A 24,538-nucleotide genomic window follows, 5' to 3' on the forward strand; every position below is an offset into this window, starting at 1 on the left:
AAGTTGCACTTTTAAACTTTTCTGAGGATAGAAGGGAAGAGAGACCCACTATAGAGATGAGGCCATTGGTTAACCATTATTCTAAGTACTTGGTCATTGTCAGTCATTGAGCTTCAGGGAAGGCTTTACAGCTTTCATAGCCATAATGCGTTTTTAATGCAGACTGAAATGTGTCAACTTAACTTGTGTGCAAAAGGTTTTTTGAACGCTTTCAACCTTTGGGACTATTTAAAAGCTACTGTATTCAACGAAGGTTCAAATTGTCATTAACATTTCCACAGGTAAGACCAGTTACATAAAATGTAATTTATTGGTATTTAATTTAACAGCATACCAACAGCATACCAATTTCATTAGTTGTTTTTGACGGTAAAACTATTTACAAAGGTGTGTTCAAATTTGATGATAGAAATTGTACAGTGTCATCTGTCTACAGGGGGTCAGAGGGACATGATCGGGTGGCGACAGGTGTTTGTGCGCACATGTACGTACAGTATGTAACCTTCGTAGTCTTCGTTGGCAACATCAGTGAAGATAACATTAGGTCATAATAACATGTCTTCTCTTCATACATTGTGTTCCATAGTTAGTTTCCCATTTTAAAGAAAAAAACTGTTAATGTGGGACCCCAACTGAGGAAATCATTGACCACATAATTTCCCCAGGTTGTTGTGCGGAATAAAACTTAACGATCAGAAAATAAATATAACCAAAACATTATTTGGAATCCATTGTAGTTTGTGCGGGATCTCATATTCATGCGTCTTGGGTGTTATTTTCCGAAGATCCTAGGACTTCTTCATTTTTCCTGCATGGGCACTGCCATTTTTGTGGTGACTGGAACTGTTGCTGGTGCCATTGCTGGTACTGTTCTCATGGTACTTGCCATTGGCGACCAAGGTGGTCCCGTTGGCCTTGTCGTTGAGGCTGGGATTGGTATCCTGCTTGGGCAACCTCTTGCCCTTTACGTAAGCCTGGTACCAGAAGTTGGAGAAAAGCACAAAGAAGAAGGTGCCGTACATCCAGATGAGGTGGATGAACAGGGGGACCTGGTAGTCACAGCTCTTCATGAAGTAATACTGGGTGGCGTGAAGTGACACCATCACAAACTGAACCTGTTGGATAGAGTTGGTGGAATGATGAGGAACAATATGGGGATGGATGTTCTGAAATGACACAGTGCTTGCACTGATCAACAATGGTATTTACTACTTTAGTATTCTGCATCTACAACAGTCCAAAAAATCTAGTAAAGGTAGCCTTTTAGAGAAACAACTAAAAACTAAATGGCCACGAAGACCTGGCAAAAGCTAACTACTCATAGTACAAATCCATACAGGAAATGACAAAGCCATATACATCCATTCAAACTAACAAAAACATACAGTGCCTTGCAAAAGTATTCATCCCCCTTGGCGTTTTTCCTATTTTGTTGCATTACAACCTGTAATGTAAATTGATTTTTATTTGGATTTCATGTAATGGACATACACAAAATAGTCCAAATTGGTGAAGTGAAATGAAAAATTAACTTGTTTCAAAAAATTCTAAAAAATAAATAACGGAAAAGTGATGTGTGCATACAGTATGTATTCACCCCCTTTGCTATGAATACCCTAAATAAGATCTAGTGCAACCAATTACCTTCAGAAGTCACATAATTAGTTAAATAAAGTCCACCTGTGTGCAATCTAAGTGTCACATGATCTGTCACTTGATCTCAGTATATATACACCTGTTCTGAAAGGCCCCGGAGTCTGCAACACCACTAAGCAAGGGGCACCACCAAGCAAGCGGCACCATGAAGACCAAGGAGCTCTCCAAACAGGTCAGGGACAAAGTTGTGGAGAAGTACAGATCAGGGTTTGGTTATAAAAAAAATATCTGAAACTTTGAACGTTCCACGGAGCATCATTAAATCCATTATTAAAAAATGGAAAGAACATGGCACCACAACAAACCTGCCAAGAGAGGGCTGCCCACCAAAACTCACAGACCAGGCAAGGAGGGCATTAATCAGAGAGGCAACAAAGAGACCAAAGATAACCCTGAAGGAGCTGCAAAGCTCCACAGCGGAGATTGGAGTATCTGTCCATAGGACCACATTAAGCCGTACACTCCACAGAGCTGGGCTTTACGGAAGAGTGGCCAGAAAAAAAGCCATTGCTTAAAGAAAAAAATAAGCAAACACGTTTGGTGTTCGCCAAAAGGTATATGGGAGACTCCACAAATATATGGAAGAAGGTACTCTGGTCAGATGAGACTAAAATTGAGCTTTTTGGCCATCAAGGAAAACGCTATGTCTGGTACAAGCCCAACAACTCTCATCACCCCGAGAACACCATCCCCACAGTGAAGCATGGTGGTGGCAGCATCATCCTGTGGAGATGTTTTTCATCGGCAGGGACTGGGAAACTGGTCAGAATTGAAGGAATGATGGATGGCGCTAAATACAGGGAAATTCTTGAGGGAAACCTGTTTCAGTCTTCCAGAGATTTGACACTGGGACAGAGGTTCACCTTCCAGCAGGACAATGACCCTAAGCATACTGCTAAAGCAACACTTGAGTGGTTTAAGGGGAAACATTGAAATGTCTTGGAATGGCCTAGTCAAAGCCCAGACCTCAATCCAACTGAGAATCTGTGGTATGACTTAAAGATTGCAGTACACCAGCGGAACCCATCCAACTTGAAGGAGCTGGAGCAGTTTTGCCTTGAAGAATGGGTACAAATCCCAGTGGCTAGATGTGCCAAGCTTATAGAGACATACCCCAAGAGACTTGCAGCTGTAATTGCTGCAAAAGGTGGCTCTGCAAAGTATTGACATTTTTTTGTGTCTTATTTTGCATCTTCAAAGTGGTAGGCATGTTGTGTAAATCAAATGATACAAACCCCCAACATTTTTTAATTCCAGGTTGTAAGGCAACAAAATAGGAAAAATGCCAAGGGGTGTGAATACTTTCGCAAGACACTGTACCAGCTGGATGGCGGTCATGTACTTCTTCCACCAGAGGAACTTCTGGAATCGTGGTCCAGCCACAGACAGGCCGTAGTAGGAGTACATGATGATGTGGACGATGGAATTCACCATGGCATGGAAAGAGCCCATTCCCCCTGGGGTAAAACACACAGAACACATCAAACCAACCCTGCCCACATTCCACTGGATCCACCAACAACATACTTGTCTTCTAAGAGTTTCTTTAAATTAATGATTGAATGGGTGATGAGCTGTTTCTGGTCTATATTAACAGCTAATACATGACAGTCATTTATGTAGTTTCAGGATTCCTTCTGGGGTAAGCATGTAATCACGGGTAACACAAACACAATTTTAGAAGGCATGGACTTTTGGACTACTACACTTTAATTGAAAAGCTCAATTTTCTCCCAATTGTTTGTCTACTGCAAGTGGAATTGTCTTCCCACCATTTCACACACCCAGTATTACAATACCGGTCGGTAACATGACGATAAATGTTTTCTATTTTGAAATGTCAAAAGTTGAACTAGTATTCCAGCTGACTGGTAGCAGGCCAGGCAGTAGTGTGGACTGACCGGGAGCGAAGCTGACGCCCCACCACCAGGTCCAGGGCATGAAGGAGTGGTGGAAGACGTGCAGGAATGTGATCTGGCCGTGTTTCTTCCTCAGAACGAAGAACACCTGACCCAAAGAGAGAAACACGTCAAATTCAGCGATGATCACCTCAACGTGAACAGAGGGAGTGTTAGAGATGATTGAGACATATTTGTATAAAAGACAGAACATACAGAGCTCCATGTACGTGTGTGGAAATATATCACATATGAATGTATATGATGAAATATTAGGTACGTACCTTTCTGATTTATATTTACCTGATTGAGATATATTCCTTTGTTATTAGTGTAACTTAGTTTTTAGCTCCCCCTCTTGCCCATTCATTGTACTGTGGTAAGTGTGTTAGTGATAGGATAGAGGCAGGAAGTTGGGCCTTCGGGGGGAGGGGAGTCCTAGCTAGATGTGGGAGTGGTATATTCTTTTGACCATACATACACAATATGGCCTGTTTATATACATGTATTTTTCATGTCAAGTAATCTATGCTTTAAGTTGATTGGAAAATCATTTTTTGTTAGATATAAGAAGAATAAACCTTTTTTGTGTTGCACCATATCCCTGGATCCCATTGAATGTTTTTGCCGTTTGGAAACTTCGAATGTGGACTGTATGCGTCCGAAACAACCCCGCTTCAGACTTGGGCAGTGGCTATGGTCAATTGGTAAGGAAGCCACTACAGGGAGAGACTGGGGAAATCCAAATCTAAAAGAAATAATCTGAAGTCTTACCGTGTCCAAGAGCTCAATGAATTTGGAGAACAAGAACAACCAGGCCACTCGAACCATCTAGTAAGGGAACAAAACATGAAAAGGTGAGAATTTGGACAAAACAGTCTAAAGATAGTATTGACACAGTGGATCAGTAGGAATATATAAGAATGTTGACCTTTTCATGCATACTTTCTTTCAAAGAAGATGCATCTCATGACCATTACGGGGAAACCATGTGTGAAGCGAAGATTCAACACTTACTCTAAGGCCTTGGGGGCTGTCCGAGTAATCAATTGCGTCACATCTCCATGTGTATGTTGTGGCCCAGCCAGACATCAAGAACTAAGAATACAAGAGGACAAAATCAGTTTAGACATGCTGTAGCTACCGGTAGTCAAACTAGATTGGTAGATTGGAAAGGACCCACACTGTTATTGACTATATGGGAGTATATCGGTCATCTTCATGTAAATCTCAAATCTTATTTACCTCTGTGCCTCCCGTCTATCTAGGCAATAGTAATTTAGCTAGTGTTCCAATTATCCAACACACTCTGGCCAAGGAGGCGAATGACCCATTTAGATAGAGCTGCCACATACCAAACACCCAATATACTGCCAGGGAATGACTGGCTCCAAGTTCTGTAGAGATGCCTCTCAAAAGAACCAATCAAGAACCCTGATCTTTGAGAAACAAGAGCTTTGCTTCACAGTGTCTCACCTCATAGACAATAAAGGTTGACATCGCCACCATGGTAAAGTTGTAGGTGATCATGGCCTCCTTGAGCTGAAAGGGCTTCCTGTTGGCCATGAAGCGAGGCCCAGCGACCAGCACGAAGAAGATGTAGGTCAGCAAGATGGCCGTCATGTTCACCGGACTCTGCATGAGTGGGTAGCCCCACAATCGCGGGTCTGAGAAATAAAACATTCTCAGAGTTGTGAAAATACACTACAGAACAGGTCTATGACCAATAAGTCATGTACAGCTTTCAAAGTACACAAAGCAGAGGTATAGTAAGGTAATTAACTATGTAGAAAAATAAATCCCTCACCTGTTCCCTTCAAGAGGAACTCGTAGACCTCCATGGTTCTAGCACCAATGTCCTGGAGCATTTTGACTAGCTTCCCCCTGTGGTATCACTACCCAATCACCTGTGGAAGAGCAAATTGATTAGTCATGATGTCATTTTAATACTAGCTACTTGTCACGCCCTGGCTCTGGGGACTCTTAAATGTTGAGCCAGGGTGTGGAGTTTCTATGTTGTATTTTCTATGTTGTGTTTTCTAGATCGTGTGGATCTATGTTGGCCAGGGTGGTTCCCAATCAGAGGCAGCTGTAACTCGTTGTCTCTGATTGGGGACCATACTTAGGCAGCCTGTTTGGCACTAGTCGGTGTGGGATCTTGTTCCGTTTAGGTTTGTGTTGTGTAACCTAGGACTTCACGTATCGTTTGTTTGTTGTTTTGTTGTGAGTTAAGTACTAAATAAAATGTACGCTTATCACGCTGCGCCTTGGTCCGTATCTTCAGTAAACGAACGTGACACTACTACACTCAGCAATTACAATATACCGTATATAGAGGTAAGTGTAATATGCTACTGCAATACCCTTACGTACTGACTTACAGTGCATTCGGAAAGTATTCAGACCCATTTACCTTTTCCATATTTTGTTACATTACAGCCTTATTCTAAAATGGATTAAATAAAAAAAGTGTCCTCATCAATCTACATACAATACGCCATAATGACAAAGTGACACATTTATTCAAAATAAAAACAGAAATACCTTATTTACATAAGTATTCAGACCCTTTGCTATGAGACTTGAAATTGAGCACAGGTGCATCCTGTTTCCATTGATCATCCTTGAGATGTTTCTACAACTTCATTGGAGTCCACCTGTGGTAAATTATATTGATTGGACATGATTTGGAAAGGCACACACCTGTCTATATAAGGTCCCACAGTTGACAGTGCATGTCAGAGCAAAAACCAAGCCATGAGGTCGAAGGAATTGTCCGTAGAGCTCCGAGACAGGATTGTGTCGAGGAACATATCTGGGGAAGGGTACCAACACATTTCTGCAGCATTGAAGGTCCCCCAAGAACACAGTGGCCTCCATCATTCTTAAATGGAAGAAGTTTGGAAACACCAAGACTCTTCCTAGAGCTGGTTGCTCGGCCAACCTGAGTAATCGGGGGAGAAGGGCCTTGGTCAGGGAGGTGACCAAGAACCCGATGGTCACTCTGACAGAGCTCCAGAGTTCCTCTGTGGAGATGGGAGAACCTTCCAGAAGGACAACCATCTCTGCAGCACTCCACCAATCAGGCCTTTATGGTAGAGTGGCCAGACGGAAGACACTCCTCAGTAAAAGGCACATGACAGCCCGCTTGGAGTTTGCCAAAAGGCACCTGAAGTACTCTCAGACCATGAGAAACAAGATTCTCTGTGAAACCAAGTTTGAACTCTTTGGCCTGAATGGCAAGCGTCACGTCTGGCGGAAACCTGGCACCATCCCTACGGTGAAGCATGCTGGTGGCAGCATCATGCTATGGGGATGTTTTTCAGCGGCAGGGACAGGGAGACTAGTCAGGATTGAGGGAAAGATGAATGGAGAAAAGTACAGAGAGATCCTTGATGATAACCTGCTCCAGAGCGCTCAGGACCTCAGACTGGAGCAAAGGTTCACCTTCCAACAGGACAACGAAACTCCCCAAATACAGATGTGCCAAGCTTGTAGCGTCATACCCAAGAAGACTCGAGGCTGTAATCGCTGCCAAAGGTGCTTCAACAAAGTACTGAGTAAAGGGTCTGAATACTTATGTAAATGTAATATTTCCGTTTTTTATTTTAAATACATTTGCAAAAAATTCTAAAAACCTGTTTTTGCTTCGTCATTATAGGGTATTGTGTGTAGATTGATGAGGGGGAAAAACAGTTTAATCCATTTTAGAAAAAGGCTGTAATGTAACAAAATGTGGAAAAAAGTCAAGGGGTCTGAATACTTTCTAAATGCACTGTATATGCTATGCTATAGCAATACCTTAATGTACTGACTTTACAATGTCATTACAGTGTCATTACCCAAACATCAGTCATGGTATTAAACATAACAGGGCTACCTGCATCAAATTATTAATTTTGTATTTGTCAAAACCATCAACCCTTGTTACTCCCAAACACATCAAATACAATAGAACGTCATAGCATAGCACTACTATGGCATCACTTTACAGCTGGTATTTTATTTGGTTTCCTGACATGAGAGAATGAGAAAGGAAATGTGTGCAGTTGATGGTCCTTGTTCAGCAGCAGAGTGCTCTGGTTCTGAACAACTATCACTGACCCAAACGGGTTGTCATCACTGACCCAGCTTTCCACATTCTGCCCCCCACATCCCAGCATACCTTGGCCCTGTCCCGGCCGCTCGGCAGACATGGCCTGACAGAAGAGGGGAGGGGCTACAGTGGACAGATAAGCATCTCCATCCCACAGCACAGAGGCAGCCCTCGCCTCAGTTTGGGACTGCCAAGTACAGGAACCAGGCCAAAACACAGAACAATGGAAAAACTCTCCCTCTCTGCTCTCCCAAAATGACCCCGACCATGAGAGAGAGAAGGCAAAGGCAACAGTCTTTGATGTTTAAATTTGTTCTAAACCGGACTCAAGAGATCAAGGTGCAGACATAACTACACTGACTGAAGAAGGGAGATCAAACAGGCTTATTTAAAGACACGTTACCTCTGGAAACAAACAGCATAACACAGGTTTGACGGTTTTACCTCAAGGTTTATAAGGATAATTGGACTGAAGACAGTTGTTCCACAGACTGACACTTTTACCTCAGGTTTATCAGGAGAATTTGACTGAACTCAACGACCTGCAACTTTTATCATCTACCAAACTAGAAGTACTTAATAAAACAAACAGTAACCATCTGATATTTGGATGAAAATGAAATACTTTGATAAAGTAAAAAAGTAAAGCTGTAAACATTTGTGTTAATATGTTAGTTGTTGTTGAAAACAAGGAATGGTTTTTCAAACATGAACAGGTTTGTGTGTGTGTGTGTGTGTGTGTGTGTGTGCGTGTGTGCATGTGAGTGTGAGTGTGTGAATGTTGCTGACTTTCAGATGGAGTTTCATGACTCAGAGTTTTGACAAGCAGGTCTGAACCAATCATAGACATCCTATGTTTCACAAGTTTGGACAGCACAGTATACAGTAGAGCACAGCAGAGTACAGAACAGTAAAGAAAAGAAAAGTAGAGTGTATTCAGTACAGTAGAGTAGAGTACAGTAGGGCACAGTAAAGTAGAGTTTAGTTCAGTACAGTAGAGCACAGTAGGATACAGTACAGTAAAGTACTGTAGAGTATGGTTCAGTGCAGTAGAGTAGAGTATAGCACAGTAGGGTGGAGCAGGGGTTCCCAAACCTTTTCACTTGGGGCCCCCCTTCCAGCATTGGGGCCCCCTGCAAGCGCGTGCACGCGCCACGTCTATTTCTATGGGCACAAGCACTGTTCATGACACAAACTGTTCACACCTCTCTTGTTGGTGGAGATAATTTTTCAGGTTTGAATCTTATTTCCTGCAATTCTACACATTCTGTCATGGGGTGCAAAGAAAATTGAGCTGTTTTTACGCAAATTTTCTTGCAATTCTATACATTTTGCCATGTCTAATGTGTATTCATGTCATATTTGAGTGACTCGAAAATTAAATGTATAAGGGCTAAAAAAACTAAATATAAAACATTAGCTAACATTGGCAAGTTGATCTGTACATTTCAGACTCTGTCGTAGCCGGCCGCGACCGGGAGACCCATGGGGCGGCGCACAATTGGCCCAGCGTCGTCCAGGGTATGGGAGGGAATGGCCGGCAGGGATGTAGCTCAGTTGGTGGGTTCGATTCCCACGGGGGGCCAGTATGAAAAATAAAAAAATAATAATGTATGCACTCACTAACTGTAAGTCGCTCTGGATAAGAGCGTCTGCTAAATGACTAAAATGTTTTAAAAAATTGACAAGTTAAAAATAGCTCTCTAATGTATGCAATGACTAACATGACAAGAGGAACTGATGATGCACTACCCAATTTCGAAATTTCACCTTGTGCATTCTACTATTACAACTTTAAAGAGAAAGTTTAAAGCTGGACTGAATTCCTTAAAAAAATGTCTTAATAATTTTTTGGGCGGGACCCCCTCGCCACCCCTGCCGACTGTATTGTATACTTAATTAAACTCAACTGCACTGTACAGTACTCTAATGTACTGTACTCTACTATACTGAATTCAACTGTACTTTACTCTAATATACTGTACTCTACTTTGCTCTACTGTACTGTACTCTACTGAATTAAACTGTGCTGTACTGTGCTGTCCACACTTGTGACACATAGACAACGTTTCATTGTCATTTAGCTTACTGGGTACATTGTTACAATGGGGATGATTGTCAGATTGGGACAAGCAACCCTGACATCAATGCTAATTAAGATGCTAGTTACCATGGCTTGACCTAGGAACTCACAATTAGGCTTGAAATAAAGCTTTCCCTTTCCTCCTTTCAATAAAAGTAATTGTTTATGTATACTCCCATCATACAACTATTTATTAAAGAAATAACAAGCATATGAATATTTACTTTCACCAATGAAAAATACAAATATTCCTCTCACCTCAATGTTTTGTGATCCTGACCTTAATTGGCCACATGGATGACCTCTGCTATAGACGACACACATTTTTATCTTGAAATTATTACTCCAGATTTGGAGTCACACTCAAAATTAAAGTGGAACACCATACTACAGGCTGATCCAACTTTGATGTAATGTCCTTAAAACAAGTCAAAATGAGGCTCAGTAGTGTGTGTGTGGCCTCCACGTGCCTGTATGACCTCCCTACAATGCCTGGGCATGCTCCTGATGAGGTGGCGGATGGTCTCCTGAGGGATCTCCTCCCAGACCTGGACTAAAGCATCCGCCAACTCCTGGACAGTCTGTGGTGCAACGTGGCGTTGGTGGATGGAGCGAGACATGATGTCCCAGATGTGCTCAATTGGATTCAGGTCTGGGGAACGGGCGGGCCAGTCCATAGCATCAATGCCTTCCTCTTGCAGGAACTGCTGACACACTCCAGCCACATGAGGTCTAGCATTGTCTTGCATTAGGAGGAACCCAGGGCCAACCGCACCAGCATATGGTCTCACAAGGGGTCTGAGGATCTCATCTCGGTACCTAATGGCAGTCAGGCTACCTCTGGCGAGCACATGGAGGCCCCCCAAAGAAATGCCACCCCACACCATGACTGACCCACAGCCAAACCGGTCATGCTGGAGGATGTTGCAGGCAGCAGAACGTTCTCCACGGCGTCTCCAGACTCTGTCACGTCTGTCACATGTGCTCAGTGTGAACCTGCTTTCATCTGTGAAGAGCACAGGGCGCCAGTGGCGAATTTGCCAATCTTGGTGTTCTCTGGCAAATGCCAAACGTCCTGCACGGTGTTGGGCTGTAAGCACAACCCCCACCTGTGGACGTCGGGCCCTCATACCACCCTCATGGAGTCTGTTTCTGACCGTTTGAGCAGACACATGCACATTTGTGGCCTGCTGGAGGTCATTTTGCAGGACTCTGGCAGTGCTCCTCCTGCTCCTCCTTGCACAAAGGCGGAGGTAGCGGTCCTGCTGCTGGGTTGTTGCCCTCCTACGGCCTCCTCCACGTCTCCTGATGTACTGGCCTGTCTCCTGGTAGCGCCTCCATGCTCTGGACACTACGCTGACAGACACAGCAAACCTTCTTGCCACAGCTCGCATTGATGTGCCATCCTGGATGAGCTGCACTACCTGAGCCACTTGTGTGGGTTGTAGACTGTGTTTCATGCTACCACTAGAGTGAAAGCACCGCCAGCATTCAAAAGTGACCAAAACATCAACCAGGAAGCATAGGAACTGAGAAGTGGTCTGTAGTCACCACCTGCAGAACCACTCCTTTATTGGGGGTGTCTTGCTAATTGCCTATAATTTCCACCTGTTGTCTATTCCATTTGCACAACAGCATGTGAAATTTATTGTCAATCAGTGTTGCTTCCTAAGTGGACAGTTTGATTTCACAGAAGTGTGATTGACTTGGAGTTACATTGTGTTGTTTAAGTGTTCCCTTTATTTTTTTGAGCAGTGTATATAAAAAACATGGGGAATTGGAAATGATGCAGACAATTACATTGATGGAAGTTACAATCTATCTTCAATATTAAGCTGATCTACCCCCCAAAAAAATTAAAATAAATAAATAAACAAATAAAAAATAAAAGAATGTCAAACAACACTGGTTTTCAAGGGGACAACTTAAGGTAAGTGCTTTGTTGAGGGTGGCAAACACGCAAACGTTTTTTGTGTGTACATGTCAACAGTTACTATTTCATGCACTTTCACACCATTTGAAACTTTAACCAACATGATTTATTTAAGTGGTGTAAATGACAACCTGTGACCTACTTAAATTGAACCTAAGACAAACAAAAGTTTGTCAACACTAGGTTAAGGGAACTAGCTTAGGTATGCACTATTCTAAATGGTGTTGAATAGCAAGCCATTCCCTTTAATCTGTTTCAGCATCTATACTCTTTCATAAGGAAAATCCAGTGTCTTGTTCTTTTCATTTGACAGTGATAACCCACTGGGCAAAAACTGGTTGAATCAACTTAGTTTCCACGTCATTTCAACTAAAGAAATCCATGTGATGACGTTGAATCAACATGGAAAACTGATTGGATATGAAAAAAGTAATCGACGTAAGGGAATTGTCTTTTTTTCACCCAACTTTTAACCTAAATCCAATGACATGGTGACATTTTTTGTTTATTTCACATTGCATTCACGTTAGTTGACAACTCAACCAAATGTAAATCAAAACTAGACGTTGAACTGACATCTGTGCCCTGTAGGAACGAACTTGAAGTTAGCAGCCAGCCATTTTCAGACCAACAGAGCTTTCTATAAAAGGAATGGCCTAATCATCTAAACTGCAAACAAAACTGTATGCAAAGGTAACTGGCATTAGGTTATCTGTACTTCTCTTGAAATCTGGTAAAGGTGAGGAGTACCACTAACTGTAGCCACAAGGCATAGCAAATGCACCCATCGAAGAGGCAAAGGAATGCCCTGTATGCGAGATCCAATCTAGTGGCCGATGGCACCTGCACATTTTGTTCACCTGGATACCTTCAAGGACCAGTGGCGATCCGTCATTCAGGGCAGGTGGGGCAGAGCCCCACCTGTTTTAAGCCCCACCTTTTAATGTTATTTTGACATTAATATGCGCCACATGTCATTTTGCAAACAATGTAAAACAAATAAAAATAAAACATTGAGTTAATAAAGCTGCATACAAACATGGTCTCTTTTTGCTTTCTTGAGTAAGGCAGCTTCAAAATGCAGGTGTTTCAGCCTAGCTCAGTGCTTTCTGTGGCGGTCGGGCAGCCAGTGGAAAATACAGAGCGTAGGGGTTGGTAATGTTCTCTAGTTGCGCCGTGATTGGGTAATGTTCTCTAGTTGCACCGTGATTGGCTCAATGTTCTGTCACTCATGGGGACATTACATCTTGGGTGGCAGGTAGCTTAGTGGTTAAGAGCGTTGTGCCAGTAACCGAAAGGTCGCTGGTTCTAATTCCCGAGCCGACTAGGTGAAAAATCTGTCGATGTGCCCTTGAGCAAGACACTTAACCCTAATTGCTCCTGTAAGTCGCTCTGGATAAGAGCGTCTGCTAAATGACTAATTAATTAATTACATCGTCGCCATATCTAAAGGTAGAGCTCCAAAATTCAAGCCCCTTGGGTGCTGCCATAGAGTTACATTAGAAGTGCCCATCCAAGAAGGCTCAAGGTCATTGGCCACAGATAAAATGACGTCAAATCACACTATATCTACAGTAGCTTTGATTGGACTGATCATGTCAAAATCTTAGCTAGCAGTCATCATCATGAATCAAGTCGACAATCTACTGGCAAATGCTTTTTAATCCTTGTCATATGAAGAGAAATAATGAAGAGAAATTATAGAGAAAACGTATCGGTGCTCATCAGCCATTGGACATAAACATTACACAACAAGATGAAAATCACAAATTCAACAATGAGTGGTTTGGAAGGAATTAGTGGCTAACTGCAAGCATCGCAAAGCAATCACTAGCCTGCTATTCAGTGGAGTGGGTTTGCGGTTCCAAGTCTGGGTTTAAGGGTCTCTTTTCCAAGCTTAAGAGGATAAACATTCAACATTGGCCATGCTGTCAATCCAGCATGATTTCTGCTGCGCTCAAAACAACTGTAAACTCAGAACTGAGAAATCTGACTTCAGTGAGTTCAAGACAACTGGGAACTCGGGAAAAAACGAGGTCTGACTGGGAAAATACCTTTTTAGCTATAAAAAAACAGGGGGTTACCTGTTTTTAATGTTATTTTGACATTAATACGTGCCACATATCAGTTTGCAAACAATGTAAAAAAAAGAGAAGCATTGAGTTAATAAAGCCGCATACAAACATGGTCTCTTTTTGCTTTCTTGAGTCAGGCAGCTCCAAAATGCAGGTGTTTCAGCCTAGCTCAGTGCTTTCTGTGGTGGTCGGGCAGCCAGCGGAAAATACAGAGCGTAGGGGTTGGTAATGTTCTCTAGTTGCGCCGTGATTGGGTAATGTTCTCTTGTTGCGCCGTGATTGGCTCAATGTTCTGTCACTCATGGGGACACTACATCGTCGCCATATCTAAGGGTAGAGGTCCAAAATTCAAGCCCCTTGGGTGCTGCCATAGAGTTACAATAGAAGTGCCCATCCAAGAAGGCTCAAGGTCATTGGCCACAGATAAAATGACGTCAAATCACGTTATATCTACAGTAGCTTTGATTGGACTGATCATGTCAACATCATACTGTCAAAATCTTAGCTAGCAAGCTAGCAGTCATCATCATGAATCAAGTCGACAATCTACTGGCAAATGCTTTTTAATCCTTGTCATATGAAGAGAAATAATGAAGAGAAATTATAGATAAAACCTATCGATGCTCATCAGCCATTGGACATAAACATTACACAACAAGTTGAAAATCGCAAATTCAACAATGAGTGGTTTGGAAGGAATTAGTGGCTAACTGCAAGCATTGCAAAGCAATCACTAGCCTGCTATTCAGTGGAGTGGGTTTGTGGTTCCTAGACTGGGTTTAAGGGTCACTTTTCCAAGCTTAAGAGGATAAACATTCAACATTGGCCATGCTGTCAATCCAGCATGATTTCTGCTGCGCTCAAAACAACTGTAAACTCAGAACTGAGTAATCTGACTTCAGTAAATTCAAGACAACTGGGAACTCGGGAAAAAACAAGGTTTGACTGGGAAAATACGTTTTGAACGGTCATCCAACTCGGAATTGCAAGTTGGGAACTCGGGCCTCCGACCTGAAGATCACTGACGTCATCATGATTCGACCTTGTTTTTTTCAGAGTTCCCAGTTGTCTTGAAAGCACCATAAATCCAGAGAATACCAGACTTTGATGACAAAATTTGTCCACGAAGGACCACCGCGCCACCTTCCTGTTCAAGTGAGCACAGCACAACAAGGTGAGTTCAAAAATGTATTGTATGCTGCTGCATAAATTATGTAATATGCCAGGGAGATACAGTATCTCACAAAAGTGAGTACACCCCTCACATTTTTGTAAATATTTGAGTATATCTTTTCATGTGACAACACTGAAGAAATGACACTTTGCTACAATGTAAAGTAGTGAGTGTAAAGCTTGTATAACAGTGTAAATTTGCTGTCCCCTCAAAATAACACAACACACAGCCATTAATGTCTAAACAGCTGGCAACAAAAGTGAGTACACCCCTAAGTGAAAATGACCAAATTGGGCCCAAAGTGTAAATATTTTGTGTGGCCACCATCATTTTCCAGCACTGCCTTAACCCTCTTGGGCATGGAGTTCACCAGAGCTTCACAGGTTGCCACTGGAGTCCTCTTCCACTCCTCCATGACGACATCACGGAGCTGGTGGATGTTAGAGACCTTGCACTCCACCAGCTTCCGTTTGAGGATGCCCCACAGATGCTCAATAGGGTTTAGGTCTGGAGACATGCTTGGCCAGTCCATCACCTTTACCCTCAGCTTCTTTAGCAAGGCAGTGGTCGTCTTGGAGGTGTGTTTGGGGTCGTTATCATGTTGGAATACTGCCATGCGGCCCAGTCCCCGAAGGGAGGGGATCATGCTCTGCTTCAGTATCTCACAGTACATGTTGGCATTCATGGTTCCCTCAATGAACTGTAGCTCCCCAGTGCCGGCAGCACTCATGCAGCCCCAGACCATGACACTCCCACCACCATGCTTGACTGTAGGCAAGACACACTTGTCTTTGTACTCCTAACCTGGTTGCCGCCACACACGCTTGACACCATCTGAACCAAATAAGTTTATCTTGGTCTCATCAGACCACAGGACATGGTTCCAGTAATCAATGTCCTTAGTCTGCTTGTCTTCAGCAAACTGTTTGCGGGCTTTCTTGTGCATCATCTTTAGAAGAGGCTTCCTTCTGGGACGACAGCCATGCAGACCAATTTGATGCAGTGTGCGGCGTATGGTCTGAGCACTGACAGGCTGACCCCACACCCCTTCAACCTCTGCAGCAATGCTGGCAGCACTCATACGTCTATTTCCCAAAGACAACCTCTGGATATGACGCTGAGCACGTGCACTCAACTTCTTTGGTCGACCATGGCGAGGCCTGTTCTGAGTGGAACCTGTCCTGTTAAACCGCTGTTGCTTTTCAGTTCTTTGCCATGAGGTGCCATGTTGAACTTCCAGTGACCAGTATGAGGGAGTGTGAGAGTGATGACACCAAATTTAACACACCTGCTCCCCATTCACACCTGAGACCTTGTAACACTAACGAGTCACATGACACTGGGGAGGGAAAATGGCTAATTGGGCCCAATTTGGACATTTTCACTTAGGGGTGTACTCACTGTTGTTGCCAGCGGTTTAGACATTAATGGCTGTATGTTGAGTTATTTTGAGGGGACAGCTAATTGAGACTGTTATACAAGCTGTACACTCACTACTTTACATTGTAGCAAAATGTCATTTCTTCAGTGTTGTCACATGAAAAGATATACTCAAATATTTACAAAAATGTGAGGGGTGTACTCACTTTTGTGAGATACTGTATGTATACTGTAGCTAAGAAAGTAATACTAAATGTGTGTTGTGTAGTAATCTGTTAGTAGCCCACGTGCCTCACCCTAATAATTTGGTCCCTTTTCCTGCTCTTAATTTCGCCTACTGTTCTGACCTGGTGGTGCACATGTAGCCTGTAGCCTGTTTTAGATAAATGTAATCATTGAATTTTGTAAGGGCTTTCATTGTCTGCTTTATATGCCCCCTTTATTTATCCTACGGTTCTGACTTTGTGTACAGGGAGAATACTGTAAAAACGGCCCACGTTCTGAATTCTGTCGCTGTACATTTCAAAAGTGCTGAACAAACAGTTATATTGACTACGTCTGTCCTAGCTCGCTCATTAATGTCTTAATCAAAATTAGGGATTGCCTCTTATCAGTGGTGGAAAAAGTACCCAATTGTCATACTTGAGTAAAAGTAAAGATACCTTAACAGAAAAATACTCAAGTAAAAGTGAAAGTCACCCAGTAAAATATTACTTGAGTGAAAGTCTAAAAGTATATGGTTTTAAATATACTTAAGTATCAAAAGTAAATGTAATTGCTCAAATATACTTATGTATAAAAATAAAAGCAAAAGTATAAATCATTTAAAATTCCTTATATTAAGCAAACCAGACGGCATTATTTTCTTGTTTTTTAATTTACAGATAGCCAGGGGCATGCTCCAACACTCAGACATCATTTACAAACGAAGCATGTGTTTAGTGAGTCTGCCTGGTCAGGGGCAGTAAGGATGACCAGTTTTTATCTGACAGCATCATCACTTCAATCTGGCCATCTCTACCAAATGCTTCAAGACATACCAATCACATGAGCTCACTACAAACACTTTAGCTTTGAAACGCCACTCAAGACTCCCTACTGACAATGTAACAAAGCTTGCTGAATGTTACTGTAAAGACTTCCAGGAGAATTTCCTCATTGTGTTGTGACTGCTAAGTCAGCAATAGTCGTTCCCCCAGCAGACAGTGGTGGATCACAAGGTGGCAGGGCCGGAGTTATGGGCGTGCCTTAACATACCTGGCCCGCCCTACGGTACCTCCTTGCCCATCCAAATAAAATATTGAAATATTTATAATTTATTTGACCAAGACGCTCGCCGACAGAAAGACCCATCATTGTCAGATAAAGCATCCAAGCAAGCGAAACAGCGCCTCTCTGTCTCAGTATGTGTAGTCCATGTATCTGATGCTGTCTGGACTAAAAGAGTATGGCATGACATTCTCTTTTTTGCCAGACCACATCAGATACATGGGGCTACATATTGTAAGACAGAAGGGTGCTGTTTTAGTCGATTGGATGCTATTTTGGACTAACATGCGAAGGTAATCTACTTTTTTAAGTTATTTGTTTTTTACAATCAGATCATGCCACATCGAAAGATAGGCTAATACATTTTTACAGTTAAGTTGCATGTCGTTACTATAAAACCCACAATAGAACAGCTAAAGCAGTCATTTGTAATGCTCATTAATTTAAAAAATGTATAACTCTGCCAATTTTTAAATCATGCCCTCCTCTGTCCTTGACTTTCCTAAATAAATCTATAACACACACTGTCATTGTTCTAATCTTAATATCACAAACAGAACTGGTGTTATAAACTGTTTTAGGAGGGCATGTCATTTTTTATATGGTTTTCCCGTTGCCCCTTCTTCTCCCAATAGTTGAAGAGGCCGTGCCCAGTTGAAAATCACCCCGATAATTACCTCGAAAGGAAACCGAAACTATAGCGAAACTAATTTCACACATATAATAAGAGATTAAATAATTAAGTAGGCTCAAGTATGATGGGGAAGAATTGATGAGTTGATGAACGAAGGGAAGCGAATGATGCATAATTATGTGATCACCAATTGTGAATGAAGAACAGGGCGGGCCATTCTAATGTATTGATCTATTCTAATTATAATCTCAAAATGTTATGTGCTCTATCAGTCTACTCTGGCCTACTTGGAGTACACAAGAGAGCGTACGTAATTTACAATGGCAAGAAGACCAAGATGAAAGGATGCACTCGTTAGCATTGCTACAACATCTGAATGAAAATGACTCTGATGGTGGGGAAGAAATAAATCATTATGACATAGCTGATGAGTATTCGTCTGATTCTGAAGCTCAACCTGAACCTACACCTCTGAGGCCTAAGCGCAAAAAAGCCAAAACTGTGCGCACTGAGCAGGTGCCCACGCCACCACCAAATGAAGCGGTGCGAGTGTAGAAAGGACGGCACGGTTTGGAATAGAACAAGCCGGTGAGAATTCTACGGGCTATTATCAGCACAAAATGTCATCACTGAGGGAGCAGGCCCTACATATCAAGCAATAAATCAAATCAGCAATGCACTCAACAGCTTTCGTTGTTTAGGCTATGTGACATGTACATGCTCCAACTGATAATTGACTTTTTGACTGCTGTCATATCAACACTTATGTTCATAATACCTGATTGTTTTTGTGATGATTTTCACTATTATCAAGCACACTTGGCACTTGTAATGATGTTTAGGCTACTGATGTTTTCATCTTTTGACCATGCATCTTGCTGACCGTGCACATTGGTGGTTGGGTTTTTTATTTGTATTTTGTTGTTATAAAAATAAGCTTATACCGGGTTCCAACACCAATGCTTTCTGTTTCATAGTTGTAACAAAGGCACTCCACAAATACAATTTATTGAACACTTATTGTTTTTAATTACACATTTTTTAAATGTATATATATCCACATAGGAGGTTGAGTGAAACAAACTTGCCCCCCTATGGAAATCAAATCACCTTGACCAGAGGGTCACAAAGTCCATGTGCTACACTACCTCAATTCCATGAAAGAAACACCATATATGCCTAGCTAACCTTACTGTAAACAAATAGACAAATGTAGCCAATTGATTTACCCCTTTTTGGTATTCTGGTCCTCAAACACTAAACTCTACAGGGCTGCAGAGAACAGTCATAAACCAGGAGGGCAGCGACTGTCAGATCACCTCATCCCTCCCTGCTCCAGAATTGATGGAGGAGATATTTCCTCGAAGCTATCAACCACGACCTATCATGTGATGATAAGCCATCTCGAAACCTTGGCCTGTCGCTATTCTCTGTGACTTCACTATTGACATTGAAAACGCAGAGGAGAGACGGAGGAGAGGGAGAAAAACGTCCACAGGGAGAGGGAGTCAAGGAGGAGCCCATTAGAACAAACACACAGTGCAGCATCTGTTTAACAGGAGTGTCTGCAGGGCTGCTCTACCTACTGTACACACACACCAGGTTTTCTACCTCCACACACACACACACTCACACTCACACACACACAACGTCCAAACAGCGTCTCTCTGTGTTTACCCCAGCTGGTTAAGACACAGAACAGAGCCATTCCCTGAGGTGATACAATACCTAAAACCAACTTAGGGACACAAACCCGACCGGTAGAAACCATTGGCTCAACAAGTGGGCCAAAATGAGAGAAAGGTAGAGAGGGGTTAGAGTTAGTTTCCTGGGTACTCCATCTTGTGCTAATTGGGCGGACTTACCTCGTCGTTGCTGTGGTTTACTTCCTGTTCTCCTCAGAGTGGGCTAATGGATGCCAGTGTGGATGCCAAGTCCTGTTCGCCGCAGAGAACAGCTAGCTAGCTCTCCCTGTCCTGATGAAGAGAAGGGCCAGGACAGCAGTCGAGGGAGAGATTTGGAGAGAGAGGGAGGGACAACGAGAGAGAGAGAGGAGGGAGAGGGAGTGAGTTAAAGAGATAGAGGAGGGAGAGGAGTTAGAGAGAGAGCAAACTGACAAAGTGTGACTGGTACTGCTGCCCTCCAAGTCCCCACCCTCCCTGTCACACAAACACAGTGGATGAATAACGAGTTCAGAAAAGAGAGCGAGACATAGAGAGAGGGAGTGCAAGGGAGAGAGAGAGAGAGAGAGAGAGGGAGGGAGCAGTGTATATGTGTCAGTGAGAGTGCAAGCCGGACGAGTGAGAAAGTAAAAGCAAGAGGGAGCTGGCCTTCTATTTCAACCGGCGGTGTGAAAAACCCCAAATAGCAAAAAAGGTGCCCTGGTCTGACAGGAGTTGCCCCATCCCCCTCCTCGCTCCCTCCCCCATTCCTCTCACAGAGGTAAACACAGCAGAATATGGCATCCTCCTGTGGCTGGTTTCTCTCCCAAGGGGCGGGCTGATAATATAATTCTCAGGCAACGCAGCAGAGAAATCACTGCCGACTCTGTTATCATGAAGGGGGCCATTGTTGCGCCGCTAGCGTCTCTGTCCCCAGCCAACACAAAGAAAGCAAAGCTAACATCCATTTCACCCTTCATCTTGACTGGAAGTCAAAGTCTTTACTAAAATAAACATGTACAACCCCACAATAACACCTACAAAACAATCATTTGAGATTTCCACATTTAATTTTAAAATGTATTTCTCATCAAACAACATGGAATCCTTTGTCATGACTCTCCCTGGGTGAGGATCAAAGGTCTCACATCAGCTTGGCAAATGGCTGACAACAACAAGAGACCCTCTTACCCACAGAGGGGGTGGGGTGGGGGGAGGGGTGGGGTGTGCCGGTCTTGACGCCTTAACACTCAGCCCTCTAGTATGGTGAAAGGAATGTTTGCCGCCCAAAACTTTTACGTCCTAAAAGTAAACACTGGAACAATATTCCTAACATCCGAATGTTTGGAATGGTCACTGGGGATCTAAACACTAATCATGTCATATTGTTCATTATTTTGTGATGTCATTAAAAATGTTGTGCAACTAAGATAAAGGATGATGAGAATATGTCTGTGAAGATAGGAATGTGATTTTAGTTTTCTAACTGCGCTCACGGTTATCCTAATACTTTTTCCCAGTCCGTAGCCACGCCCGAGGGAGCTCAGAAAGAGTGTCGGCGTGATGGAATGTGCCCTTTTACCCGAGGGTATAAGGGATGAGTTCAGAATTAACATATCAAACCAGACGGACTCAAGCTGCAGCTTTTGTCTCCATTGGTTACGACCCTGAAAATCAACACGAGGTGAAGACGACAAAGTCGCCTCTCTAACAATCAATGTTACGGCTGAGTAGCTGTTCTAAGGACTGTATCTAAGAAGGTGAATTTAAGTAGGACCATCCTGTTACTCTCTTCAAACCATCTTCTACTACACTGCTCTCATCACCCCACAGGGGATCATCGACATGGCTGATTAGCTCTCTTCAGAGGACCACTCTTCTAGAATGAGTGAAAGGAAACACTACCCTGTTGGGCTTTGGCTCAGACTACATGACCAGTCATTTAAGCCACGGACTACTAAGACGAAGGACATTGTGATCTCTGGTGGACAACCAGAGACTTACACTCAAGGTTGGAGAGAAGGCCCAACGAAACCGTTCCCAAGAAGGCTTGGGTCCAACAGAGATAGAACGACAAAGGAAGACAATTCAGACAGGGAAATACATTCATTGCATCTTCTCCCAATGGACGGTGGTTAGGGTGCTAAGTATTCTGATTATTGTGAGTGTAGTTTACAAATGTATAAGTTTTGTGTCTCTCTCCATCTCTCTCTCTTTCCTCTCTCTCTATTCCTCCATCTTTTGGGTAAACAAGCAGTCATGCATAGTTAGTCCACTAGGGACCTGTTTCCATTGTATTACGTTTCTAATCAATAACCTATACCGTGTGTATCCTGTGTTACCGTTTAGTTAGTTAGTAAATAAATAATTAAACCAATTTGTGTGGTACAGATTGATCAGTAAAGGCTGGGGTTTGTGCGGATGCAAGGACTATGCGACTTTCAGAATGATTTGATATGTGGTAGTGAGTAATTAGTGACTGTTATTGACGTAAGAGATATCCACATATCTTCTAGAGTTAATTTGGGAGATGGCAACTCGTTAAACAAATTCTCCCGTGGTGCCCCAAATCCTATTGAGTTAATTGTTACATGATTAATTTAATCTGGTAACAATTAAACATAGTTAGTTAATTAGAGAAATTACAGTCATCAGATTAATATTAAGTCACGTCACGACACCTTCCTCTAGTCTAGAAACTGTGACGTTCAGAACACATAAAAGGAAGAGACCAGTTGGTGCATACAATAAAACATATTATTATCCTGTTTACTCAAGGCTGGTTGTTAAATCTAATAACATAGACACAGCCATTATGGTTCCTACTACATGACAACAGTGACTCACTGACTAGTACTACAGTATGTTGGAAGTGCAGCTTGGTCTCACTCGTATGAAATCACTTAGTCTGATCTCCCCACCACGCCCAGTTTTAAAAGGAGGAACAGATATTCAGATAATCTTTAACGCTACATAGTTATGACATAGCTATGACGCTCATTCACTCTTCCTCTAGAACAAACATGTGCGACACAGACACACACACACACACACACACATCTTGGTATACCAGTCCTGGGCCATACAGAACACTTAGGTGGGAGTCAGACACACTACGCCCTTTAGTTTTATATTAACAGGGTAACCCTTTCCTGCAACCATTGACCAAAAGTGCCCTATTTGGCCTCATGGGTGGAATGTTATTAATATTTTTCATAATTTCATAATTAATAAAGATTATTTAAACAAATATATTTCAGTCTTCTGTGATGTACAGTGAGGGAAAAATGTATTTGATCTCCTGCTGATTTTGTACGTTTGCCCACTGACAAAGAAATTATCAGTCTATAATTTTAATGGTAGGTTTATTTGAACAGTGAGAGACAGAATAACAACAAAAAAAAACAGAAGAATGCATGTCAAAAATTTTATAAATTGATTTGCATTTTATTGAGGGAAATAAGTATTTGACCCCTCTGCAAAACATGACTTAGTACTTGGTGGCAAAACCCTTGTTGGCAATCACAGAGGTCAGACGTTTCTTGTAGTTGGCCACCAGGTTTGCACACATCTCAGGAGGGATTTTGTCCCACTCCTCTTTGCAGATCTTCTCCAAGTCATTAAGGTTTCGAGGCTGACGTTTGGCAACTCGAATCTTCAGCTCCCTCCACAGATTTTCTATGGGATTAAGGTCTGGAGACTGCCTAGGCCACTCCAGGACCTTAATGTGCTTCTTCTTGAGCCACTCCTTTGTTGCTTTGGCTGTGTGTTTTGGGTCATTGTCATGCTGGAATACCCATCCACGACCCATTTTCAATGCCCTGGCTGAGGGAACGAAGTTCTCACCCAAGATTTGACGGTACATGGCCCCGTCCATCGTCCCTTTGATGCGGTGAAGTTGTCCTGTCCCCTTAGCAGAAAAACACCCCCAAAGCATAATTTTTCCACCTCCATGTTTGACGGTGGGGATGGTGTTCTTGGGGTCATAGGCAGCATTCCTCCTCCTCCAAACACGGCGAGTTGAGTTGATGCCAAAGAGCTCAATTTTGGTCTCATCTGACCACAACACTTTCACCCAGTTCTCCTCTGAATCATTCAGATGTTCATTGGCAAACTTCAGACGGGCATGTATATGTGCTTTCTTGAGCAGGGGGACCTTGCGGGCGCTGCAGGATTTCAGTCCTTCACGGCGTAGTGTGTTACCAATTGTTTTCTTGGTGACTATGGTCCCAGCTGCCTTGAGATCATTGACAAGATCCTCCCGTGTAGTTCTGGGTTGATTCCTCACCGTTCTCATGATCATTGCAACTCCACGAGGCGAGATCTTGCATGGAGCCCCAGGCTGAGGGAGATTGACAGTTCTTTTGTGTTTCTTCCATTTGCGAATAATCGCACCAACTGTTGTCACCTTCTCACCAAGTTGCTTGGTGATGGTCTTGTAGCCCATTCCAGCCTTGTGTAGGTCTACAATCTTGTCCCTGACATCCTTGGAGAGCTCTTTGGTCTTGGTCATGGTGGAGAGTTTGGAATCTGATTGATTGATTGCTTCTGTGGACAGGTGTCTTTTATACAGGTAACAAACTGAGATTAGGAGCACTCCCTTTAAGAGTGTGCTCCTAATCTCAGCTCGTTACCTGTATAAAAGACATCTGGGAGCCAGAAATCTTTCTGATTGAGAG

General features: G+C 42.8%; 1 protein-coding gene across 1 annotated transcript; it reads right to left on the reverse strand.

Moving 5' to 3' along the window:
- Positions 1-287: 287 nt before the first annotated feature.
- LOC311130304 (very long chain fatty acid elongase 1-like) lies at positions 288-20,184 on the reverse strand. Its single transcript, XM_084163035.1, has 8 exons — positions 20,064-20,184; positions 5,362-5,461; positions 5,031-5,221; positions 4,572-4,652; positions 4,329-4,385; positions 3,558-3,663; positions 2,977-3,113; positions 288-1,115 (listed from the first exon to the last, which is right to left on the reverse strand). Exons 2-8 carry the CDS (start codon positions 5,420-5,422, stop codon positions 789-791), a joined length of 960 nt encoding a protein of 319 aa, XP_084019161.1. The 5' UTR covers positions 5,423-5,461; positions 20,064-20,184; the 3' UTR covers positions 288-788.
- Positions 20,185-24,538: the final 4,354 nt, after the last annotated feature.

Source organism: Coregonus lavaretus (genome assembly GCF_964263955.1).
Source record: "Coregonus lavaretus genome assembly, chromosome: 6".
In the NCBI taxonomy this organism is placed as follows: domain Eukaryota; kingdom Metazoa; phylum Chordata; class Actinopteri; order Salmoniformes; family Salmonidae; genus Coregonus; species Coregonus lavaretus.

Bases quoted from the DNA above. Each gene is read 5' to 3' on its own strand.
- LOC311130304 (XM_084163035.1), bottom strand. From the start codon at position 5,422: ATGCTCCAGGACATTGGTGCTAGAACCATGGAGGTCTACGAGTTCCTC. The intron at 4,386-4,571 runs GTAAGTGTTGAA...TTCCCTTACTAG, and splicing joins ACAGCCCCCAAGGCCTTAGA to ATGGTTCGAGTGGCCTGGTT. The intron at 3,114-3,557 runs GTCAGTCCACAC...GTTTTACCCCAG, and splicing joins GGGCGTCAGCTTCGCTCCCG to GGGGAATGGGCTCTTTCCAT.